Source organism: Megalops cyprinoides, chromosome 6 (genome assembly GCF_013368585.1).
Source record: "Megalops cyprinoides isolate fMegCyp1 chromosome 6, fMegCyp1.pri, whole genome shotgun sequence".
In the NCBI taxonomy this organism is placed as follows: domain Eukaryota; kingdom Metazoa; phylum Chordata; class Actinopteri; order Elopiformes; family Megalopidae; genus Megalops; species Megalops cyprinoides.
The window spans coordinates 25,916,760-25,940,899 of record NC_050588.1 but is presented as its reverse complement, the minus strand read 5'-3'; the positions used below and the strand labels follow the sequence as shown (position 1 = coordinate 25,940,899).

Sequence of the window (24,140 nt, the reverse complement as noted above, 5' to 3'; positions counted from 1 at the left end):
AGATTTCTTACTATGTAAACAGGAAGAAACTAGCTGGGCTGTCAGGGTGTCTTCTTGAAAGCCATAATAAGGAAAGGTTATGTAAGGAAACACCGCATTCAAGTCTGTGCGAGAGAACAATGAAAAACTTTGTTTTCATCATTCTTAACTTTTTTCCTCTCTTCCAAGAATGGAATGAAATTTCAGCTTTGAATGTTTCCTTTCTGCGCAGGTGAAGGATGGTGGAAACAGTGCAGAATATCCCTCTGGTGTTCCAACGCAGCCGCAGCATCCTGCTGCACCAACGTCCTCAAAGCTGTTTTGTTTCCACTCAGACAGACACGTCATCGGAGTCTCTGCTGGTTTGCCTAATTCCCCCAGTGATATGGCAGACACTTTCTGTGTTGCAGGCGCAGGAAGCCCACGAGACTCGGAATACTGAATACTGATTAAACAGCGCAGCAGCGCACAGGGGGAAATCAGACTGCTCTGACCAGTCTTCTCGGTGCAGAGTGATGAAAGCAGTTCACTGTACTCTCTCAAGCGAGTATTCACCAAATGACTGGTATCATTACTGCGCTTCTGCTTGCTATTAGCATGCACACACACGCATCCACCCACACATCCACACACATAGACACTCACAGACACACACGCACACACACACGCGCGCGCACACGCAGACACACACAGACACACACGCACACACACACAGACTAGCACTGGAAATAATAAAAAAAACCTATAGGATTAGATCATCCAAAATTTCATAACGCCAAAAAACAGAAAAGGAGTGGAAAAAATAATAAAAAAACGAGCATATTATTTCTCATATTATATTCTCAGTTTTAAGATTCAATTCTGTGCAATTAAGTGGTTTATGCCATGCAGTAATAACCTTTCAGATTTATACAATGTTGACATAAAGGCAGTGAAGTGAAATTATAATTAAATTGCACATCTTTAGAGTATTGATAAACCATGGAGCAAGCTTGATTTCTCCAGAACAGGTGCAGATGCCTTTTAACTGAGAGGAAGTGTACATCACCGTAATTCCGCTTCTACTCATCCAGTCTCTGTGGGGAGCATGTGTTGATCAGTGCACCTTCCCAGCCTCTCAATTACCATCACACAGCCATTACAAAAGTCCCAGTACAGTAAGAGAAGGGGGTGGGATGAGGGCACATGGTGAGGCTCACCTGTCTTGTTTCACAGAGTGACAAATGCATTATTTAACAGTCATGTTTCCCGGTTGCTTAATTGTGACAACCTTTGAAGGAAAATTGTTGAAACATAAAACACATTTGGAAAATCTCAATATGAATAAATATAGGTGGGAGAAGTTTTTTTTATGCAGTTCACAGGAATAAAACATTCATTGACACGCACATCTGAGGTGCACTGGCAAAACGGAGAGGGCGAAAAAAAACAAAGGAAATGAAAACAGGCCTCTGCACCTGGTCTGAAGTGCTGACATCATCAATTAGCAGGGGCTTGCCTGAGTGATCACCAGGGGAGACGCCGCTGCCTCATTCTGCACGCGGGCCAAATAATTGCTTCTCCAGAGGAGGAGCAGGTGAGTCCACCTGGAGAGGCAGGCTGGCGGTTACTGTGATACAGTGCGGGCATCAACAAGGTCTGGGCTTTCACTAATACCGTCATCAACAAGATATCTGGGCTAATGAAACCTTTAATGGAGCAGCCAGCAGTGTTTGAGGAACAACATTAGGAAGTAAATGGGTTTTGGGGCATATTATTTTTCGCTCAATCAGGGAGTCTAAAAATATTAAACAAGCTTGAGTGTTTCATCAAATTGATTGCTGGGTTCAGTCCTGCACTGTAACCAGATAGGAAATAATGTAGTGTGAGACGCTCACAATTTTACCATGGCATGTTGCATTCATTCATGCTTGGGTGTTATTTTCTTCTTTCTGTTTTTTTATAGTGTTGTGATTAAATCTAACACACCTCATAATCTAATGTGCTCCTAATCAACACATTGTAATGAAGTGAAGACGGCTGTAATAGTAGGGAGGCTCTCACTAAGGCAGGACCCAAGGACATCTTGCCTGTGTCAACCTGCCAGTAGAGGAGGTTTGCTGGCGGCATGCCAGAGGGTAAGATGGCACAGAGTCTGCTCACCCTGAGGACCAGGGGAGGCAAATGTTCCCCTGATAGGATGCATTGCCTGGAGAAGTGCTGTATTGCTGTGGTTAACCGGTAATGACCAATCTCTGACCTGCTCAAAATCTCACTGGACTGCCTGACAAGCACAACACTCTGGCCAGGGTCAGACTAACAGGCAGTACAAGGTTGGTGAGGGGTACCGAGATAAATGGCCTGTCAATGATTTGGTGAGAAAGCATTATATGAAAGAGTTTGCAACCTCAACTGGTCAACGGCAATATACACAGCTCTGTACGTAACTCATATAATGTGATTTACACAGCAGTTAGGCAAATATTTCAAACTCTAAGCCATGCAGGTTTGACAGACAATTCAAATGGTGTGAGTTGTTTTCTGCAGTAGAGAAAAGAAAACCTATATTAATGGCAAGTGGTAAAAAAGGCTGGAATACTACGATTGGGGCACGAAACTTGTTAAAGTTAATATTTTACATTGGTCTTGTGGAGAGGCCTGTCAGTTTGAAGTTATGATCCCATTTATTTGTTAATCCATTTTCTTTTTTAAATGGTTTATCTATTATTACTGATTTATGTTTCATCACTATGATACTCTCAAACCTATTGCAGTTCAGGTGAATACCTGTTGAATATTGCTGTTTTCCACATTTTGATACATTTTCATGCATTTTTGTCAATGTAATTAACTACAATAACTGATTAAGATGTTTGGCATTGCAGGTTAATGAGAAAAGATTCAGCAGAATCCATTGTTGGAGGCACAATCCCACAAGCACTTCAGCAGTGCTATTTGCTGAGATTTTGTTGCTCATTTATCATTAGTCTCCACAATGATTTTATGTATAGCCAATAATACTGTTCTGCAATGCTGTCTGGCATTTCTGTTATCTGTTTTATTTCTGCTGTCATATTATCAACCTTGGCATCAACCTCATTTGAGTGTCTGTGATGCTGTTTACTATAATATGGATATTATGGATATTACTTCAACATTACAACATCGCACTTGTTCATTAAGTATTGGTTAAAGAAACAATTAATATTTCACGTGAATCTGACAAGCAGTTGATACAGCATCAGGGAACTCGATTTGCTTTGTTGTTATACTTTCACGTCATACCTTATACAGGTGGATATTTACTGAAGTCATTTTCAGGTACTTTAAGTACTTTTCTTAAGGGTAGAACAGCAATGCCTCACCTAGAAAATTGAACCTGCAACCTTATGGTCTGGGAGCGGTAAGCCAAGGAGACCCTGCTGACATACCCACGCCTACACCGACTGAACAAAGGCAATTTTGCACTGCTGCTGCCAGCTCCTGTGCTGATGACATGACTAGGATCGGATCTGGGCCCTTGGGCTCAGCATGCGCTCCAGACAAGCACATTGCTGACTGAGCCGATCCAGAGCCGTAGAATTTTAGCATAATTTTAAAGATGATCTGCAGTTATCTGTCTTTGCTTAAGTCTCCAACCAGAGCGACACTGTGCCACAGTACTCATGTCTTTTTATTTCAGTTGTCAGGTCTGGGCAAGTAACCACAGGGATTGATGTTGTTGGCTCCCCTCCTGTCACTCGCCTTCTGACAGCCCCTTCATTGAATGAGTGATGCACAGTTATTGCGACTGTATAGATGATGTTATAGTATTGTCTGTCTTTCAGCTTTGTGAACTTGAAGTTGTTTAAAATTTTGACCAATGTATTTTATTTGTTCATAATTAAACACAATAATTACAGTTCCCAAAATCGTATTCTAATTTTACATCTGCAACTATGTGTATATACAGTAGATATGCCATGGCAATCATACAAAGGCTCACGTAAAGGTAATGTGTCAGGCATCCTGATTGGCCTGTCACTGTCACACCGCTGTCACATCTTCAACTCATTAAAAACTTGCTTCCCAGCTTGCACCATGTGTGCTTGTGACATGTATGCAAACACAAAAATGACAGATAAGCTGGCTTTGAAAACAGTACACAGTACCTGTGTCTGTGTTTGAAATATGCATCACCACACCTTAAACAGGGCCCCAAGTTTGAAATGACAATTGAACTAGCAAGCTATTAAAACAGAAGTCTATGGGATTGTTTAAAAAAATTATGCTGGATTTAAAACTTACCTTTTTTAATAAGTTAGTACAATTAAAGGTTAAGAGCATAAAACAAAACTCATAAAAGACCCTATTCACAACTGACTGACAGTTCAAAGAGAAGGTTGCTTACAGTTTGCATGAACTTATGATAAATGAACACAATTATTATTTTATTACTTCATTTAATATTATTTTTGTATTATTTAGACTAATTGTATTAACCTTACTTTTACTACAGCTATCTGTTACACACATTTTACATTTTCTCAGTATTTCTTTAAAATATAGTCGTTCTAGGCTGTTATAAATAGTAGGTAGTCACTGAAGTATTGGCTGGCAAACACAGTCCTATAACATGGGTGTGCAGTAAACACATCTCTCAAAGGTACTGGGCATGTCTTTTGTTCTCCTCTATATTTTTTATCACTGCTTTTTGCACCAAAGGAAAAAGCATATCACACACGCACGTGCCAAGCACAAGCACACGCGCACTCGCGCACACACACACACACACACAAATTAAGCCTTCTAAAACGCAATTTAACATATTTAACAGGCTGAACAACGATGGTGATCTTAATGTGACTCAAAGACTGGACTTCTCATCTTTGTGTTCCATTAATGACAGATTAATTACTGTATTTGCCTTCCTGCTTAACATATGACATCTGATTTAGTGTGCACTGCTATAGCTCTCAGAAGTCAAAGTTATTAATGAGCCACTGAACAGGATATTAAGTTAAGATTGAGTCCTCCAGGCAGTGCCTGAGGGTCAGTCCAATATGATGCAAACCTGTGAAATCTCCTCAGTGCCTTGTCAGTGTTTACAGCACACAAACTGAGGATGAATGTTTTTAACCATCTGAGAAGAATAAAATTAAAGTGTCTGCATTTTACAGCTGTTACAACTGATAAATATCAAAGGCTTCATGAATCTATGACACAGAGAATTTTAACAGGTAGCAAATAACTCCTTACCACTACAACAATCTAAATTTGATTTGACCAAACCTGCAACTACCACAACAAAACACTACAAGAGTCAGTATGTGGAGTTCTAAAAAAAATATATATATATAATGCTTTTATTTGAAATACTTCATAAATTTCAGCAGGGAGGCTGTTTTAGATGATTTGTGTTGCATACATATCAGCAATATATGAGCTTTATAGTGGAAGAAATATCATGACCAGATAAATAAAGATAAATAAAGGCAAATAAAGATAAAAAGAAAGTAAACAGGACTATTTATAAACAAAACTGAGCGTGCAATGTTTTATAATCACATAGATCATATTAAATATTTTTGGTAAACTTCTGCACTATATCCATCTTTATGCAACTATGATGGAGTGCTGGATTAGGCACATTTTATTGATAGAGATGACTAGCTGCATGTCAGAATAAGCAATGAAGGCACAGTGATGGATAAGAAACTGAGGGGGTTCCACAGAAATGAGAACCAGGTGCAAACTCAGCCCAATGCCCAAACTAGTGCCCACAAAATGCTCCGTACTGAAAAATTCAGAAGCCAAGCTTTCATAGGACAATGTTTTACTCACTCAATGACTCAAACAGTCCCTGCTGTCTGACACACAGAGTCAAAGCTTAATGAGGAACAGAAATATGATCAATTTGAGAACCACAAATCCTATACTCTAGGTACAATGCCTTCTGGCACAGAGAAGTAATCATCAAAAGTTCTCCTTCCTTCCTGCAACACTCTCACCTGCAGGACAATGTTCTGCGACGCCTGAGACCGCCAAAGACTGGTGCCAACGCTCAAAGGCAAAAGCTCTTTGGAGCCAAAATAAAACCTAATCTCAAATTCAATACCAGCTGACAGCAAATGAAATCGCTGATCTTACCTCAGCATGAATAAAAAAGCCAAAGAAGGGGGCTCACACTGACGAGATTGTACTTTGCGAATTCCAGAATCTATTCAATCCATTCAAGCTAGATTCATATTTTAAGATTTTAAGCCTAAAATAACAAAGTGCGCAACCCCCCCCACATTTGGTTGTGAATGTCTCCTCAACTCCATCCCTCAGATAAGACACGTCCAGAAGAAGCATAAGTGTTTGAAGTGTCTTTTGTTGCTGATCTCCTGAGGTTATGCTGAGGATTCATTTAGACGCACTGCCTCCCCCTCTCTCTCCTGGAAAAATGTGAGATACCGGCAAGGCCTACATGCAGAGCACAATCAGACACACTGACTGCACATGTGAACTTTAGAGAAAATGTATTTCTCCATGCTCGGAGGACCTCAGTGGATGTCTAAGCGTGCATCTCTGGAAAAAGCAATGTAAAATACTATATAAATTGGTTCAAGGTCAAGGAATTGAGAAAAGCTGTTCATATCTTTCATGCTTCATAGGAGCTATTAGAATGAATAGTGCTCTCATGCATTAAGATAGTTCAGTGGGACAGGATATATTAATCTTCCACAGATGAGACACAGATATATAAATGTACAAAATACATTATTACAGATATGACCCCTTTCTCACTTTTTCAGTGATACACTAGAAACACTACAAAAATAAAAGGAGTAAATGTTGGTTTTGCTTATGTTTGTTGATTTTAGTGCCCCTTGTCTTACTCTCTGGTCCTGTATGTTATAAAATTAGACATTAGACTTAAGATTAAAAGGCTTTATACATACCTTAATAACATATCACTTTTCCGCTGTAGAGCTGGAAGCAGGCTGGCTCACTTAGTTCATTATCTTTTTCATCGTGCTCACCCGTGTAAGCTCATCCTGCTTGCATTACTGGTGCTGGCCTACTTACAAGTAAGCTGTGGACCGTGTCGTCAAACTGCGTAACAACATTGCTTCCTTTGGTACAAACTAAATAAGAAAAACTTGGAGGAGAGAAGCATGCCAGCACTGCTGACTACCCCAACCAATCAGATTTTGATATAAATAATAGTCTTCTTGAAAAGCACTTCAGCCTTTGTCTGCAGAAGTTGCCATGATTTAAGCAGAAGGCAGACATATAGTATTCATTCGTGTGACAGGTCTGGTTGCATGTAATCCAATAGAGAAGCAATTGTACTATAATTTGGTTCAAGTATGTGCTATCCTGATTCCAGCTTTGTGGTGGAAAAGGGGTATAAATGTCCTTAAGAAGGTCTTTAGATGTTAAGTTTTAACAGAAAAATATTTAATTCACTTAGATGAACAGTCATTACTACACAAACAGTCAAGGTTTTAGCAGACCAACTGAATACACTCATAGCCTGGTTGCCTTTTTCAGTTACACACAGTCACATGCATATGGTGCACTTCCAAATCAGGTCACATCTGTAGCCAAGAATACAGTATGCACCCATTGAAGATTCAAAATTAGGTAAGCAAACAACAGAAAAAAATGAAAGACCTAGCAGATTAAAATAGCATCCCAAGACCCTTGTTCACACACACACACACACACACACACACACACACACACACACACACACACACACACACACATTAAAGATGCAGCACACTCAGATGGTCAACCATAGCACCAAAAATCAAAAACGTAACTGGTGCCAAAATATGTTGTTTATGCTACTGATAGGCTCTAAAATTGTAAATAACTACGTAGTTCAGATCTGACCTGACATTCCGATACCTGACCAAGTCCAAAGAAGCCAGAGGCAAAAAGCCTTAGAAGATAAAATGGCCCTTCATCTGCCCTATACAACACTGCAACCCAGAACTGGAGACTAGATTTGTTACTGTGAAGCAGCAATGTCCTCTTTTGTTTGAAACAAACAGCTACTGTTGTGAAGTAGTATTGATATGTATATGTGAGCATCATTTGATATGCTGATGATGGTGGTTGTAGAAAAATTAATTTAGATTTATATGAACGATATATGGCAAACAACAAAAATTCATTACAGCACTGTGAATTGTGAGAAGGGTTATAAAAAGTTCACTGTATAAAAGCATAAAGCAAATTAACAAAACAAAAAAACAGCCATTGAATAAATTCAACACATGTTAAGGTTATGTTTGAAGAAATGTACACCAACTATGTTATGCTGGCATTCAGAAATACTGTTGTGGCTCTAAACCACCATGATATATACCATGAAACACATGGATTTTGTATAAGGGCACCAGCTCTGCACCTGATGTCAGCTTCAAAAAAATAATAAAATGCAAATAATGTAAAGAACCATGGGCCAGCAAGTGTGTAAAATTAAGTACCAAACTGAAGCATCAGATTCTACTAGCTAGCTAAAAACAGAGGACAAGCTTGTTGCCAAAAACCAGAAACACAAATGCCTCCATGTGAGACACTGTAGTGGTCTCTCCTGAATCTAGTGTGGACATGCTGGCATATCTCTCAAAGAACATTGAGCAGCCCAAGCAAACTTTATTTTTGTCAGATTGTGTTTGTGAGTTTTCCTTCATGTTCATCTGATTTTATTATTTTAATTTATTTTCTATAATAAACAACAGCGTAATAAAATATTTTTATTAAGACTACCTTTTGCAGTCTTAGTAAAAACAACTACTTCAAAATCAACATTTGGCGTGTGATTTATTTGTACTTTTATTGAGGTAAAGTAATAATTATGATTTGAAAGACAAAAATCCTTGGTAGTACTGACAGCCATGGTATTTTTGGCCTGGGTAGTGCAGTGTGAGAATTTTGGAGTCGGCACAAGCCCAGCATCAAACTGGTATGCATACATAATTGTTTTTCCATAGTCAGATGAATTTAAGAACTGGCAGAAGGACTTTTATGCTGGAAGAGATGGGGCCAGAGTGTGAAGGGCAGCTCTTGTATATTTTTTATCTGCTGTCCATCTTGTTAGCTCTCTCCCCCTGGCTAAGAGGCTTCAGGACCTGGGACAGCAGCGGCCTCATAGACACCCATGCGCCAACTCAGTTGAGGCTAATTGCTAATCAGCCCAAGTGTGGCTTTTTGCCTTTCTTCGGCCTATGATATAGGAGGCCTAGACGTAGCCTGAGGGGGCAGGGGAGTTTTGATGCTGTGAGAAAGTGTGAGTAGCACTACTGATGCATTTTTTTGGTTTTTGCTTAACTCCATGGTAGGTCTACTCAGTGTTGGGCAGTTTAACTACATTTCTCAGTAGCGTGGTGGTAATGTTGCTGTTTTCTGAATCAAATAGCTTTTCAGTTGCAAAGCTCTTTTATTGATCAAGTAGTGCGGTAGAGTCCACACAAGGTACATTTTCCTGAGCACATATATGCGTAGCCACAGAAGCACTTCCGTATGACATGACGTGACAACATGTACCAATCCTTGGGCTGATGCCTACGACAGGGGAGTAAGGGAATACAGACATATGAGCTTGAGTTTACTTGATGGAAAGATGACAGAGAGAACCTTTAATGCTGAGGATGGAGAGGAATTGACCCATGGCCGCACCTTGACAAATACATGAGTTTAACTGAAACAACAGAGACAAATTATGTGTTCAGGCGCTTACTGTGCAAATGCAAGAAGAAGCTGCTCTCAACTTTCAAGACATCTAACACTAATTTAAGAACACACATTCAGGAATAAGCTAACACAACCATGTCAACAGCTAACTACTAGCTAGCTACATTTTTTTCGCAAATATAAAAAAATAAATAGAATAATTAAAAGTAGAATAGAGACTAGAGATATAACCATAACTAGAGAAGCATTTCCTGCAGAAAATGCAGAATGCGACTGCTCCCCGTGACAAAAAGACGAGTGCGGGCCGAGACGTCTTTCGATGTAGGAGAGAGGTAGATATCTGTCTCACAAACACACACACTCACATGCACACATGCACACACACATGCACACACACATCAAATGTTATTCAGAAGATGTTTTTTTTTGTCATGTTGTTACTGTTTGGAGCAGTTTCTTGTGCTACTGTAGTGTGAGTTGAGTTATTGAGTTTTGAGTTAACTTACAGTTTATCCTGCAAATGTGCCCAAATCTAAATTGAGCATACCCATGCAAACACAGGTGCACACACACACACACACACAAACAAACGTAGATGAACGTTCACACACTCTCGACACCTGCAATGTGTTATTATGTGGAGCACATTTTTTTTTGCCAAATTGGTTTTGGAGCAGTGAGAGTAACAATCACGGGTTATTGTTTAATAAACAATTGAACTGAACATTTTTTTTTACCTGCGTATCTGTTTGACTGACAGTTATATTGATCACTGAGATAGCATTGACTTGGCATGAAGTTGGTTCAATTAAAAAAAAATACATTAAAAAAGTAGCTTCTGATGTAGTAAACTACTTTTGGCATGTTGGTGTGGCTTAGCTTGCTACATTTTCTGGGGGTAGCTTCAGTGTAGTGAAGCTTCATGTACTATAGAGTAACTGGTAGCTTAGCTCACGACACTTTCCAAGTAGCGTGCCCAACACTGGGTCTACTTTCTTCTAAGCCCCGAGTGGGGGAAAAATATTTTCTTTTTTATGAACATTGCCATCACTCACAGGCCTCACAGGCCTGGGATATGCTTCACAGGCCATAAATATGTCAGTCACAGAATGGCAGGTGTGAAAATCTGCTGTCTGTCTGACACCTCCAAATCCTGAACACAAGGCATGCACAAATAACTGATAGTAAACAACCTTCGTTTTCTATGAGAAATGCATATTATATCATTTCATTAGATTAAATATATAATTTCATAGGAGAGCAGAAGAAACTCGTTCAGCTGCAAAAATAATGCAATGCAACAACCAACACAATAACCAATGCAGACACATGTTGAGAAAGAGTGTCACACAAAAATAAATAAATAAAACTGTCATACAACTAGTAAATAACTTAATAATAGTGGGATGCTTGTTTTTTGAGTGAGTGACTTGGATGGATTAGTAATTTTGCATGAATATATGTATAAATGCATATTAAGAAGTGGTCACCTGGTCTTCCACAAGAAACCCAATATCTCTAATTACGACATTGTTATAGTGATGGCTGTTATTATCATCAAAGGCTTGACTGTTTTTTTTTTATTATTTAATCATTTTCATCGCATGCTTGTTGCCCACCCACAGGGTGGCCACAAGCCACAATTTGCTCAATTGTTTCCAGACTTCCCATTCCCATTCATTTAAGAATTTCAGATAGCTCTAAAGAAATTTTTTGCAACTACGATGGTAATTGACAGGAACTGGGGACTATTGCATCATGATGAATGCTAGAGGTATATGATGCCTCTCTGCAGCTTTCATGTGGTATTTTAACAGATGTCAGAATTCATCATTTTTACAACTGAATTTTGCTTGAGAGCAAAAATTTGCAATACACTATTTTCTCAAAAGTGGGATGCACAGTATTTGTTATTTGTTAAATTATGACTATTTAGATATCAGTTCCTACCTTCATACCTACCTTCCTACCTACCTTATATTCCCTTCAGTTTCACTGAGTGCAGTAAACTGGAAGGCACTATAAGATGTTAAGGTCTATGCTGTGTTCTTAGTCTAAGTCTATCTGAGAGCACTAGAGCCACAGACTGAATCTATAAAGCACAGGAGAGAAAAATCAGCATTTTAAAATACCAAGTGAAAAAAGGGAGAACAAAAACAGCAGGCATTGTCAATTAGAACTGCCCCATGGTGAAAAGTGAGAAGCAATAGCAGGTGTGCTTCCGATTATGCGAACACAGTGTCAGGCTGTGAATCGGGGCTCATGTCGGTGTACATTCCGTGTTCTCCCTCTGTAAATCTCTACAGGTGGATCCCACTGAGGCTGCAGTACAACTACTGTTACGTCTCTGGAGCTGCCAAGGTCAGATCATTCGGTCCTTACGTGTTCAAATGCAAAATTATTCTTTTTCGCAGACGAGACCTTCCCGTTTTTTTTTTTTTTTTCATGAATGTCGGCATATACCAGTACGTACGTGTGTGTTTCAGTGACGGTGTGTGAGTGTATTTGTGTGCTGTGCAGGGGAAAGTGTGTGTGTATGTGCATGTGATAACTGGTGCATGGGCCTATGTGGTTGTATGTGTATGAATGTGTGTACTCTTGCGTGTGTGTTCTGTAATCTCGACATCCTCTTGCGACACAGTGGGTACCTCTCCCATTCAAATGAAGACAGTAAATTGTGTGTGCCCTTTCTTGCACGTTGGGAGGTGGTAACCACATTTCACTACCATTCTCTCTACAGGCATAGTATCTCAGGTGTACAAATCAAAAACACATCAGTCGATGGGAATAACTGGATCACTGGGAGGCCTCCATTAGCGCCGCTTTATGTTACTGTATAAAAGAGAGATAAATAAGGAGACACCCGCTACAGTGGTGAGTGAGCAAGTGCAACATCAGAATGCTGTGTGTGTCCCAGGGATCGTGGGGCTCTGAGGTAATCAGATGGTAACTGGGAGGTGTGAGCAAAGAGCGGAAGGAACAGGAGGCTGGCCTGTCGCCACTGACAAGAGAACAAAGGAAGAAGCCTAGCAGGGGGACAGGGATCATTACGGTCCCCTTTCGACATTCAGCACGGTCTCCCAGTGTATCCTGGCATTTCCGGGGTAACCTGCGTTTTGGCTGGCATTCTCCAGACAGTTTGACCTTTTCTGTCAGTTCCACGTTCTGCATTAGCCCTATGACGTCCTACAAAATGCGTGCCTTACACTTTGACAGCACTTACGGAGGGAGTCTCCAGGATCACTCATTAATCTGGCAGAACAAATGTATAAGCAGACACCACATTTATGCTGTGCTGTGCCTCACAGTGCTTACATTATATCAGGTTACCCATGCAGCATAGCCATCATTCTGTAAAGTACAGTAGCTGACCCTCCTCTCAATTCACCTCTAGTTACTGGTCAAGAGGTGCTCTATAGTTGTTATGGCACAGAGGCTTACTTGTCAATTATCTAGTTGCAGGTTTTCAGGGTCACAAGTCACCCGAGAGGCATTGCTTTCGCAACATTATATACTTTTGCTACTTCACCCTAGAGATGAATCTGTTTCACATTTTGCTTCATGTAATTTAAACCCCCTTATACTGGTCACTCACTAAGGAAGTGGACACTATATTGTATTTGATGCATAATTAGTAGATAAAGAGTTATGACAGAGAGTGAAAATCCAGTCTGTAAGTACAAGAGAGCACATGCAGGAAGAGAGCCTAATTTTTCCATTTTAAAGGAGATAGCAATCCATTAACAAGCCCACTACTTCATCTCAATAAGCAGAATATCTCTTTATTACCCTTATAGCCATCTGGCTATTGTTCAAGCCTGATCCCACCATTTTGAATGGAAGAAAAATTAAACCCCTTCATCAAATGAGATCAATGTGAGTCCTGAGGTAGCAAGAGCATCTCTACAATGGTGACATCTTTCAGCCTTACTGTAAATGAAGGATTCCTATATCAAATCCAAGACAAGGATTTCTTGTAGACTTGGTAGAAGTACTTACTTCTCCCTTGCTGAATATTAATTAAATGCTATGTCTGAGTTTCTTTCAGGAGAGCTTTAAAGAGGGGGTGGGGGAGGGACAGAGAGAGAGATAGAGAAACAGAGAGAGAGAGAGAGAGAGAGAGAGAGAGAGAGAGAGAGAGAGAGAGAGAGAGAGAGAGCTGATTATACCCACTTCCCCTGAGTCCCAATTTGGTGGTTTCAGAAGTGAAATGGCTCTGTGGATGGTGCTGACTGTGTATGAAGCTTCTGAGGTCAGTAAATTTTCTATTTTTGAAATACAGTCTAAAAATCTCTCTCTCGCTTTCTCAGGTGGGTAAAGTGTGATCTCTATTTGTGATCGTAACCTGTATATAAGCACCGATTTGCTTCCATAATAACACATAGATCAATTTAAAAATGGTGAGAATATGTCAGCGTTCACAGAATTTCACTATTCAATGATGTAATTCGATCAGGTATTATGTAATTGATGAGATATATATTTGTTGTCTCAAACCTCAGTGATTACTCTAGCAATAGATACATAAACAAACACATTAGTTTGCACCCAAATGTCTATGTTATTTCCATCATAGAAACAGTAGCATCCATCACTCACTCACTCACTGGGGGGCCTATTCAGGAGTGCTTAATAATTTGTTCTACATAGATCTTTGGTATTCAGACCTAACTTATGCATGTGCACATCTCTTAAAATATGTGGCACAAAGCTGCATACTATGAATAAATGTATATAACCCCCGAAAACCACATCTCGCTTCAGAGAGTTTGCTGGCCAATATATATTCCATTAGAGCCACTTGTCTGCAAAACCCTGCCACAAGACACTCACAGCTTTAATTATAAAAGCTGACCAGATATTCCTGAGAAATTAAAGCAGTTCTGGAGCGGAGATGTGCCTTTGCAATGTTTCTCCATAGAATGGTAAAATTTAAAAACATCTGTCTCAAATGAGAAAAACATGAAAGCCTACTTGGTTCAAAGCTATCTTTCTCATTAGTTATAGGGTAGATAATTAATACAGCCAGAGCAACAGACAATATAGATGTATGTTCATAGATAACCAGCTATATAAGCTCCAATATTTGAACATACTTTTGAATTCCTCAACATGAAATGGTTTAGAATTGAGCATAACAGAATTTTATGACGGCATCTCTGTGCATTAGCATCCCATAAAGGAACTGGTTTATGTTCCTGGACACTGATAGTAAGGGGATTCTACCATTTTGAGGTCAATGGTCATAAGCAGCTAGTTAGTGCTTCAGACTACTATTTAGCTAGCTAATTAGGTAGTCCAATATACCTGAAGACTGTTGCAGGGCAATTGTGTCAGCTATCTCATGGTATTGTGCCTTGTCCCATATGCATTTTGTTTGAAGCAGTATTTACACATTGATCCTAGTATGACATGGGTCTGTGCATGGGTCTACAAAATGCATTCAATGTATCCTAGCTAGCTAAACAACTACTTACTTCAATTACAGCTTAATACTGGTAAATTATGATCTGGCTGCTTTCCATGTGTTCAGACAAAGCTGCCATTAATCATAAATTGCTGCTTTGTTCAGCTGAAAGTACTCAACATTCTGTCCATAAACCACCTAATATCTGAATAGAGATTCACTTCATGTTACAGAGGCCTCATTCCTCTGTAAATGGAGACTGGGCTCCACTACCACTGTATTCCTTTAGCAAAAAAATGTGCAGCACAGGACAATGATACAGTTTCTTCTTGTGGAACACAGGGAACATTATTTGAGATTACATATATACATGTGTGGTTGTACATCTGACCAATGAACACATGGTATGGTATCCAAATTAACTGATCACATTGGGGAATTATTGCTTTGTTCATTAATTCCTGGGGTGTTTCTAATTGACGCATTTGATCTGCCATCTGTGCCTACATGTTTCAGACCTCGGAACAAGATGTCCAGTTTAAAGAAGTAAAAATAAGTAAGTGTTCAGAATTTTACTGATGATTGTGCAAGACTTTCACACTTCTTGCTGGGCCATTGCCATTAGTGCAAGGTACTTAACCCAAAAATGCTTCAGTGAATGTATGTATAAATGGATAATATGTAAAAATGTTTACCTATGTAAGTTGCTTTGTATAAGAGCATCTGCTAAATGACAATAATGTAATGTAATGTAAGAAAGCCGCCTAATTACAAATAATGTTACTGTTACACACACCTTTTTATTCCACCTTCCCCTGAGGCAAGGGATGCAGAGAAAAAACTGACTTAGGAGTTTGTCCAGAATGTTCATTTCTTGGCAAAAAAAAAATGAGACACGTCCTTATTTCAGGCAAACTCCACCCCAAAGGCATATCTCCCACAAGCACCCCTTAGTTTCCCATGTCAGAATTCTGATAGTGGTTACAGAGCCATTGAACTGTGAATAGCACCTGTTATTATTTTCTGTTTTGATCAAATCACACTGTATTTCACAATCAACACATTCAAATGAATGTTTTCTTTAAACCCATACCCTCTCTCCCATTTGCTAATTTACATTCACATATATTACACTGTAGACCGAATTTCTTTGGCACTGTGATTCAGGTACAATTTTTCTACCCTGCTTTCATGATCATGTTAGTTGTTCCTAAACGGAAAAAAATGTGATTAATGTATGTCTATGTTCGGTAAATAGGTTGGCTACATTCAGCAACTCCAGCTTTCAGAGTGCAACCTGCCCTAAATACATATGAATAAGGATACAAACTTCACAAAGGCAGCTTTGGCACGCTGCATCACAAGTTCTTAATAAGACGCTTTACCTGCAAGGCGCCCCATGAATGACTGCAGCACCAGCAGTTTCCATAGCAACGTCATCTTCAATTTCTGGGGTCAAAGTAGGCTCACATACAATCACAGGTGTATGGGATCCTTTTTTGTACCTTCGCTGGACTTTTCTCTGAACGGAAAGAGAGAAAGGGAAAAAGGAGTCAGCTCTGAAACACAAAGGGTGGTGGCAACAGATGTCTGTACAATACTAGGGACTGCATTTCATTTAAAATATAACTCCAGTGTTTATCTGCTATGAAAATGCTCCCATTCCCAAAGCTAATGCATTACGTTTTTTCAGCCACTGAGTGTGCAAATATTCCAAAGTAAAATAATAGACAAATCAATCAGAACTTCTTGAACCACATAATACAGGTAGTGGAGGAAAAAGGTCTTTTAGGAATCAAGTGGAAATCTAAGATATGCACTGAATAATTTGTAGTACACCATTTTTAGGTGGGTGGTGTGGGTTGGATAATGTGAAATGTCAGAACTCTTTTTTTCCCCTCTCAGTTCATCTGAATTGAATGAGTGAGCCAGAACAAATGTTTTAACCTTAAGTTCAAACAGTTCTTTCATCAAATGTCCTTCAACTCCTTACCAATAACCTGAAAACTCCTTTTTAAATAGTGTGTCCTACAAAAGGCTTAGGCCCTTTAAGGTTAGTGCCATTTTAACACTTTCAGGAAAAAAAGCCATTTAGACCCAGAGGGGACTTTCAATCAAAGCACAAAGTACTTTGTTCCTTGCTTATTTAGAAATGTATTTATTCAGCATAACACTCATCCCTACATGTCAATAACTAAACTCATGACTGTTTTATCAGTAAAATAAAACTTAATCCCTTGCTTGAATGTAAATGCTTAATTTCATCATTCAAAGGTGAATGATGGACAATGATGGTGAATGATTCGTTTAAAGACAAAGTACACTGTGTTAACACTGAATATGAGCCTGTCAGAGATAAATAAAGTGTTTGACATTTACAGTTATGAGCAGGTTTTCAAAGTCATCTGAGTGTGATGTTTAAGCATAAACTTCAAGAGCAAGGAAATCTACTTAAAATTAGTTAACTGTGTGCATGGTATAGAGTATGCAAATGTGTAATTTTAAAGGCTCAGACAAGACCAATATCCTGAAGTGGGGAGGGGGTATAATCTTTTAATGATCAACTCCAAGTTCCATCAATGAGATCCAAATACATAATAAAGATTATCATAGTGAATACCTTACAATACATGAAATTTGTGGTATATGACATTCCAGCCATCATTTTTGAGTCCTAAAAATCACTGTAGCATCTGATGCATAAAAATTCCTGCATCCTCAAACTTAGGTCACTGTCAGAAAATATTCAACATGGATCATACCTATTCACCTTCATTTCTCCCAAAACCTTTGATCTCCACCACTCAGGGCCTATTTTGATGACTTTAATGCAAATGACACTGAGCTGTTGTATACCTTTGATGTATATGGGTAGAAACAGCACAAAAAGGTCATTTTAGTTCCACAAAGCACACAGGGCTCAAGTAGTGCTACATAGAAAAAAAGATTAAAACTTATAGAGAGGTGTGCCCAAGGAGTGACCATCAAATTCCCAGTCTAAGAGAAGTCACATTATCTTCAACAGGTATAACAAGTTGATAGGTTGGTGGGAGATGACAGGAGACTCCAGTGCTGCTACTGGGAACATATTGTCTGAGATAACTTATTTAACAAAGAATAACTGTCATTAACATATTTTACAATGATAAAATAATTATTTCCATCATAGTTAGTGTTCCATTTTTTGCAGTTTTATTCCAGAATATTCAGCACCGTACAGTGCATACACACAACTATAAGATGGGGAAGCAAATCAGACTAGAATTAAAATACCTGATGTATAATAAATAATATGAATAAAAATAAACCATTTGTATCTTAGAACCCAGGTATTACCGTAAATGGAAAAACTCAAAGCTCATGGCTCTGGCAGTGTAATTTGAAGTGTGGCTAGACAGATTATGGACATGGATTACTGATCACGAACGGCAGGACCCAATGATGTGGGGTCAAATGGGGATAACAGTTATGAGGCAGGCTACCCCCTTTCCTGACATGCGGCAATAAACACCATGGTTTGGATACGCATCCATGTTTTCTTTTTGCATTAAAGACAAGCTGAAGGCATTTCAACTATTAAATTTCTACAGATGCAGTAATACTGTAGCACAGAACAGCGCAGCACATCAATAGCTTCTGCTGAAAACACACACAAACACTGCATGCATGCAAGTCCGGAACACTTTACTAAATATTTTAAACTTTAATACACATCATTCGTATTTATTTTTTTCACATGCACTGTGATGATCTTCTCAACTGGAATGCGGCACTTTGAAAACAACAGTGACTCCACTCGTGTCAGATTTTTTATTCCCCAGCAGATGTCCTGAGGCTTCACCATGGAATCAGTGCCCAAACTCAAAAGGCTGAATTGTGTCAGAGGGACAGTAATTCTCTGTGTGCTCCAGGCCCCAGAAAGAAAAGCACAAAAGCAGATGAAAAATGCCATCTTGAGACAGAGTCCCTAAGCAATGCTTTTAAAATGGTGAGTTATTGTATGCCCCCTGTGGACAATGCTTATTAATACCAATAAGTACATTCCATGTAGGTTAACCAAAGAGTGCATCACAGAGCAGAGCTCAAACTTGGGAACTTTATTGCTTTTTTTGCTGCAGGGCTTTAAGAGAAGACCAAGCCTTTATATGCATCATAAAAATACAAACTACTCCTCTTACAAGATTTTTTTTTAAACTCAAGATTGTATCTATAAAAAATGGGACAGAGATCCATAACCACAGGCTGGATAAAAAATTCATTCTGATACATGAATCATGGTTGAAAATGTTAACCTTTTTCCCAAGACAGTGGGTATGTTCACAGAGCCAGGAAATAACTAGCTCCACCACACTCAAATCCTTGTATATATGTGTATGTATCAGAGCATTTCTGAATTATCAGTAATTAGTCTGGTTGTCCATTGACAAATGGTGACAGATGCTGATGAGGATTCATCATTTGTAACAAACTGTATACTTTGAGATTACCATGTACATAGTATCCATGCTCTTCTGGATCATGGTGCATCATTAATGCAAGTATACACATTCATAAAACAGCTGGTAGGGTTTTGTAGTTGCTGTACACTTCCCTTGTTGAATTAATAGAATAAATATGTTTATTCAGACTCTAGATAGATAGTTAAGCAATATCAAGGCAACAGAGAACAAAATCCCATATTTTCAATGCAGTTTAAGACAAAACATTCTGGTGTTAGTGTTAACAGCAGAAACTGCAGAAGACCTCTCTCCCAAATCTAAAAATTTAAAAAGCAAGTACGCTTTACAAATGAACTACATCTCAATGTCACAACACACAGTGCCTTTGGAGAGAAATGCTTGAGAAGAAACTCCAACAAATAAGCTACCTCAAGATTTGAAATGAACAGGTTGAGGCGACCTGCACTTAAAAGGAAGCTTTGTGGCACCATAGACAGATCTCTCAGGCACTGACCTGTTTTCATTTGGCAAAGATGAAGACTGCTTCTTTTGCCAGTGTTGGAAATATCATCCCCAAAACCCCACAAAATGCTTTTGAAAACACACCACTCTTTCCCCCATGATCCCATGATCTTACGGGAAAAAGAAACACCTGTTACTCTTCCCAACTGAAAATCGACAATCATGGAAATAAGCATCTCATGTGTTATATTATGACTCAAAGTACCACTGCATCCACTATTTTTACCACACAGATTCACCAGAGGCACTTTTCACACAAACCATAGAAAATGCTGAAAATATACTGCCTTTCTTTATAACCTAACTTAAAATGAAAATCACTCAATTACATAAAACATATCATAAATTGCACACGATTAAAATAGAAAAAATAAACCAAGGCCAAAAAACAGCATGTCCGCCACTGAGAATGACTCACTGAGGTACAGTTAGAACAAGTGTGGGTTTCTTCTCGTGTCGTTCTGAGGGTATGTGCTGTCACTCAGCAATGTGCGCTGATCTACGAAACAAATTGCAGTTGCTTACTGGGTAGCTGGGAGGAGGGTCTTTGGGGTATTCAGAACTGATGACTTTGAGCCTCTGAAGTCCATGACCTTTGTGCTCTTCTTCATAAAGCATCCTTCCTTCTTGCTTTCCTCGCCTTCTTATTCCCAGTCAAATTAAGCGAGAGGGATATTTGTTTCACAGTTCCAGACTGAGACAGGGAGATGTAAATGGGACGCAGAGGGAGCAGGCAGTGAGACTCATGCATTTTGCCATGGAGTGAGACAGAGGAATACAAAATAACTAAGGAAATGTCAGAGGCCAACTCTAGAACAGCTACGTAGTGCTAGAGAATGGAAATTTCAGAAACCACCTAAGAAGAGGAAAATAACTACATGTGCTAACTAACATGCTAGGTCACATTATGATGAGTTCCTACATATTTAGTAACATTTTGTCAGTTTTTAGATGTAATTGGCAAGCTAGATTTTATAATGGCAATCATGTGGTATGAGCAGTTTTTTATTAGGGGGTTCACTTATTTTGTTTCTGAGTTCTGATTTAGATATTTGTGTTCATATTCGGTTTTCATTGTCTAATCAGGTTTGCAGTTTTCCTTAAATGTTATCTGCTAGTTGCTAACATTATAGGCATTAATATTACTGATTTTCAAAGATTACACAACAAAACAATACACATTCTTGTGTTTTCTTTAGCACTGCTGCTGTGCAGAAAGGTTAGTAAGATGGACATTATTATTCGTTTATTGTTGTTATTCTTCAGAAGTGGCTAGCTAGCTTGCTGAGTCAGTCAGATATGGTGGAAGGCATGACTGTATTTTTGGCAATGTATGTTGTATTTTCCAACGATTCACATTCAATGATTCCAATGATTCAAGTTTGCTCATTACTTCCAAAATGACATCCTGTATCTTTTGCTATTTTGTTTTAGTTAACTAGATGCTAATCTCTCTTAATGTAACTTGATGCAGGATAGATCATGAATTGCTTTAAAGGTTTACATCCTACCACTCAAAGACCATCTCATCATAAATCAAATATACTGGAACTGAACCCACGCAAACCTCTTGGAAGGCCACTATGCAACCAAGCATTTCTCCTCTATGATGCCTGACATGTGCATGCACAGAGGATTGTGAGTATTGATTCCTGCATGGTAAACTATGGTAACAACCCTACAACCCTTTATCATCTCACGTTCCCCCTCAGGATGATTTGCATCTGAATAAATCCTGGCTCAAACCAGGAAGCGTTGGAACAAGCAGCTTTGGAAGAATGCAAAATGAATTTCAATGCCTCCACTGTTTAATACAGGTGACAGATGCATCAAATGGTACCGGAGCTGACAGCGGTCTGACTTGCACTCTGCCTCAGGTGTGCTTAGATTGCGATACTGAGTTCCTGAGTCCAGAGTTTTAGCCAAACACATTATAAATCAGAGAGCTGAAGTGAGCAAGGATGGAATTTATTTAAAACCAATCCTGTCCTCTTTTCCATGATTAATCCCTCTACTGCATTAATGAATGCTTGGATTTTGGGTGAGTGATATTCCAATATGAGATGTATTAAGAAACAAAAATACAAACTTGATCTCTGACCTGATATTGAAACTTTAATGCAACAACCCTATACACTGCGTTACCACTGCACATTTATGACACAAACATATTATCAATGTAATTTGAAAATATATTGTTGCATCATCACTAAATGTGTATCTTTCTTGATTCAGGGCCTTATAATTGCTGAAACCTATTCTGCATTTAACTAACTTTTGCATCTGTATTTTACAATATACTATACATGTTTGAGCTGCTGTTGCTAATTCTTCAAATTGCAATCAACTTGAAAGCTTCTTCAAGCCTAGCAAAGTTTTCAGGTTTTTGTTGTGCAGCGTAAGGTGCTTGCTGATAAGCCCTTGAGCTTGCCCTGTATTGAAAATAATGACTTCTGGCAAGATCTGCCACTAATGTGCAGCATCAAGTGAACACTAAGTAAGTGGCATTGCTTTGACAGCTGCAGTTACACTCTGCATGTGACTTTACAAAGAAACAGAGGGGTGGGATGCTTGTTGTAGCAGCTTGCCACTGATAAGCCTAGATGCTTATGTGTGGATGCTCACTGGACAACAAATGACTAAATAATACAAAACACTAACCATTGATGGTGTATAGGAAAAAATGTCCTCCAAATCAGGACATGATGTTATCCCCATTCTGCTGCCACTAACCCATAAAAAAAAACAGTTTGGCCCTGCTTCAAAGGCTCTGTTTTGGCTTATTCTGAAATAACTAGTAACCCCTTGTTAAGGTTCAAGCTGTGATTAAATTTACCTAGAACTGCTTTTGTTAAATATGTCAATACAATCATTAATCATAAACAGTAAGCTGGCTGGGTGTTAAACGAATGTCTTACTTTAAAGAGGGCCATAGATTTTATTCCAAAGTACAGTATCATATTTGTGATTATGCCTACTTCAACAAACCCTCACACTTAATATTAAAAAGAAAAAAAGCTCCAACTAATATAAAATAATTTCTTTTAACTATGCAGATTAGAGGACCAACCCATTGCCTTTTCATAACTTTTGATTTTGAGGGTTAAGTAGCAAAAGACACAGGGATTTAATTGGGGATTGTTTCACTATATCAATAAGCAAGCAGTAATGTGATAATTTACAGTAATATTAACTGAACACTGTCGGACAGCAGGGTTCGCAAAATGGCCTCAAAATATGAAAAAAGTGTTGGCATAATTTTGCATGTGACTTTGCACTAACCCTTAATTCACAGTGAATTCATTAACTCAGGCCAGAATGGCTTCCATTCTGTTTGACATGGTCATAAACTAACCATGGTTTCTTTTATGAATGAAGCAATGCTGTCTGACCTCTGCTAAGTACGGCCTATACTAGTCTAAGCACAGATTAGTATGAATACATTGTGGAAATATAAAAGCATAAATGTTTGATATGAAATTTACATAGCAATCACACTGGAGTGCTATCAAATATGTTGCACGGGTTTTTTCACCTTGAAACAGCATCTACACTGAATGTCTGATCATTGTCTTGGTTCTGCAGTCTATTGAAATAAAAAATACTTCATTATTATTATTTATTTAACAAATTTTCATTTTCTGCATAATACAGTAAGTGGTTATAAATATAACAAATAATGAAAACGACCCTTGGGGTAAAGTGCCATAATGATATTCACAAAATAGAGAAAGTACAAAACAATTCACTGCGTGCCAAATTAGTTACACCCCTGAAAAAGCGTTTAAATTTCTACAAGGGTCACAAGGCAACTGCACTATTAAGATCATTGCCGCAGGGCACTTTCATCAAAGGCTTTTAGTGGTTTTGCACAGCTTTAGATTTGCAGTATGACAAGGTAAAACTGCAACATGATATAATGGAACATTAAATTATGGTTGATGTACGACTCTAAGCCATACTTACCATTGACTAGTTGCCCTACATTAGTCCTTAATTTATCTGCATGCACTGGTGTGTTGAGCAATTCATTTAAAACAAAATGTAATAATGAAATGAAAAGTGAATGAAAATGAAAAAAAAAATTGCAATTCTACACCTTTAAAAAGATGTATGATTATTGACACAAAGGGGATCCT

General features: G+C 38.7%; 1 protein-coding gene across 5 annotated transcripts in view; it reads right to left on the bottom strand.

The window, feature by feature from the left end:
* Nucleotides 1-24,140, bottom strand: part of cntn4 (contactin 4) — a 140,282-nt gene that overhangs the window by 101,852 nt on the left and 14,290 nt on the right. For all 5 annotated transcript variants that reach the window (XM_036531204.1, XM_036531206.1, XM_036531205.1 and 2 more), the window contains one exon: nt 16,426-16,562. In XM_036531204.1, coding sequence (XP_036387097.1) covers nt 16,426-16,480 — 55 coding nt within the window. In that variant the 5' untranslated portion in view covers nt 16,481-16,562. The remainder of the gene's footprint in view (nt 1-16,425; nt 16,563-24,140) is intronic.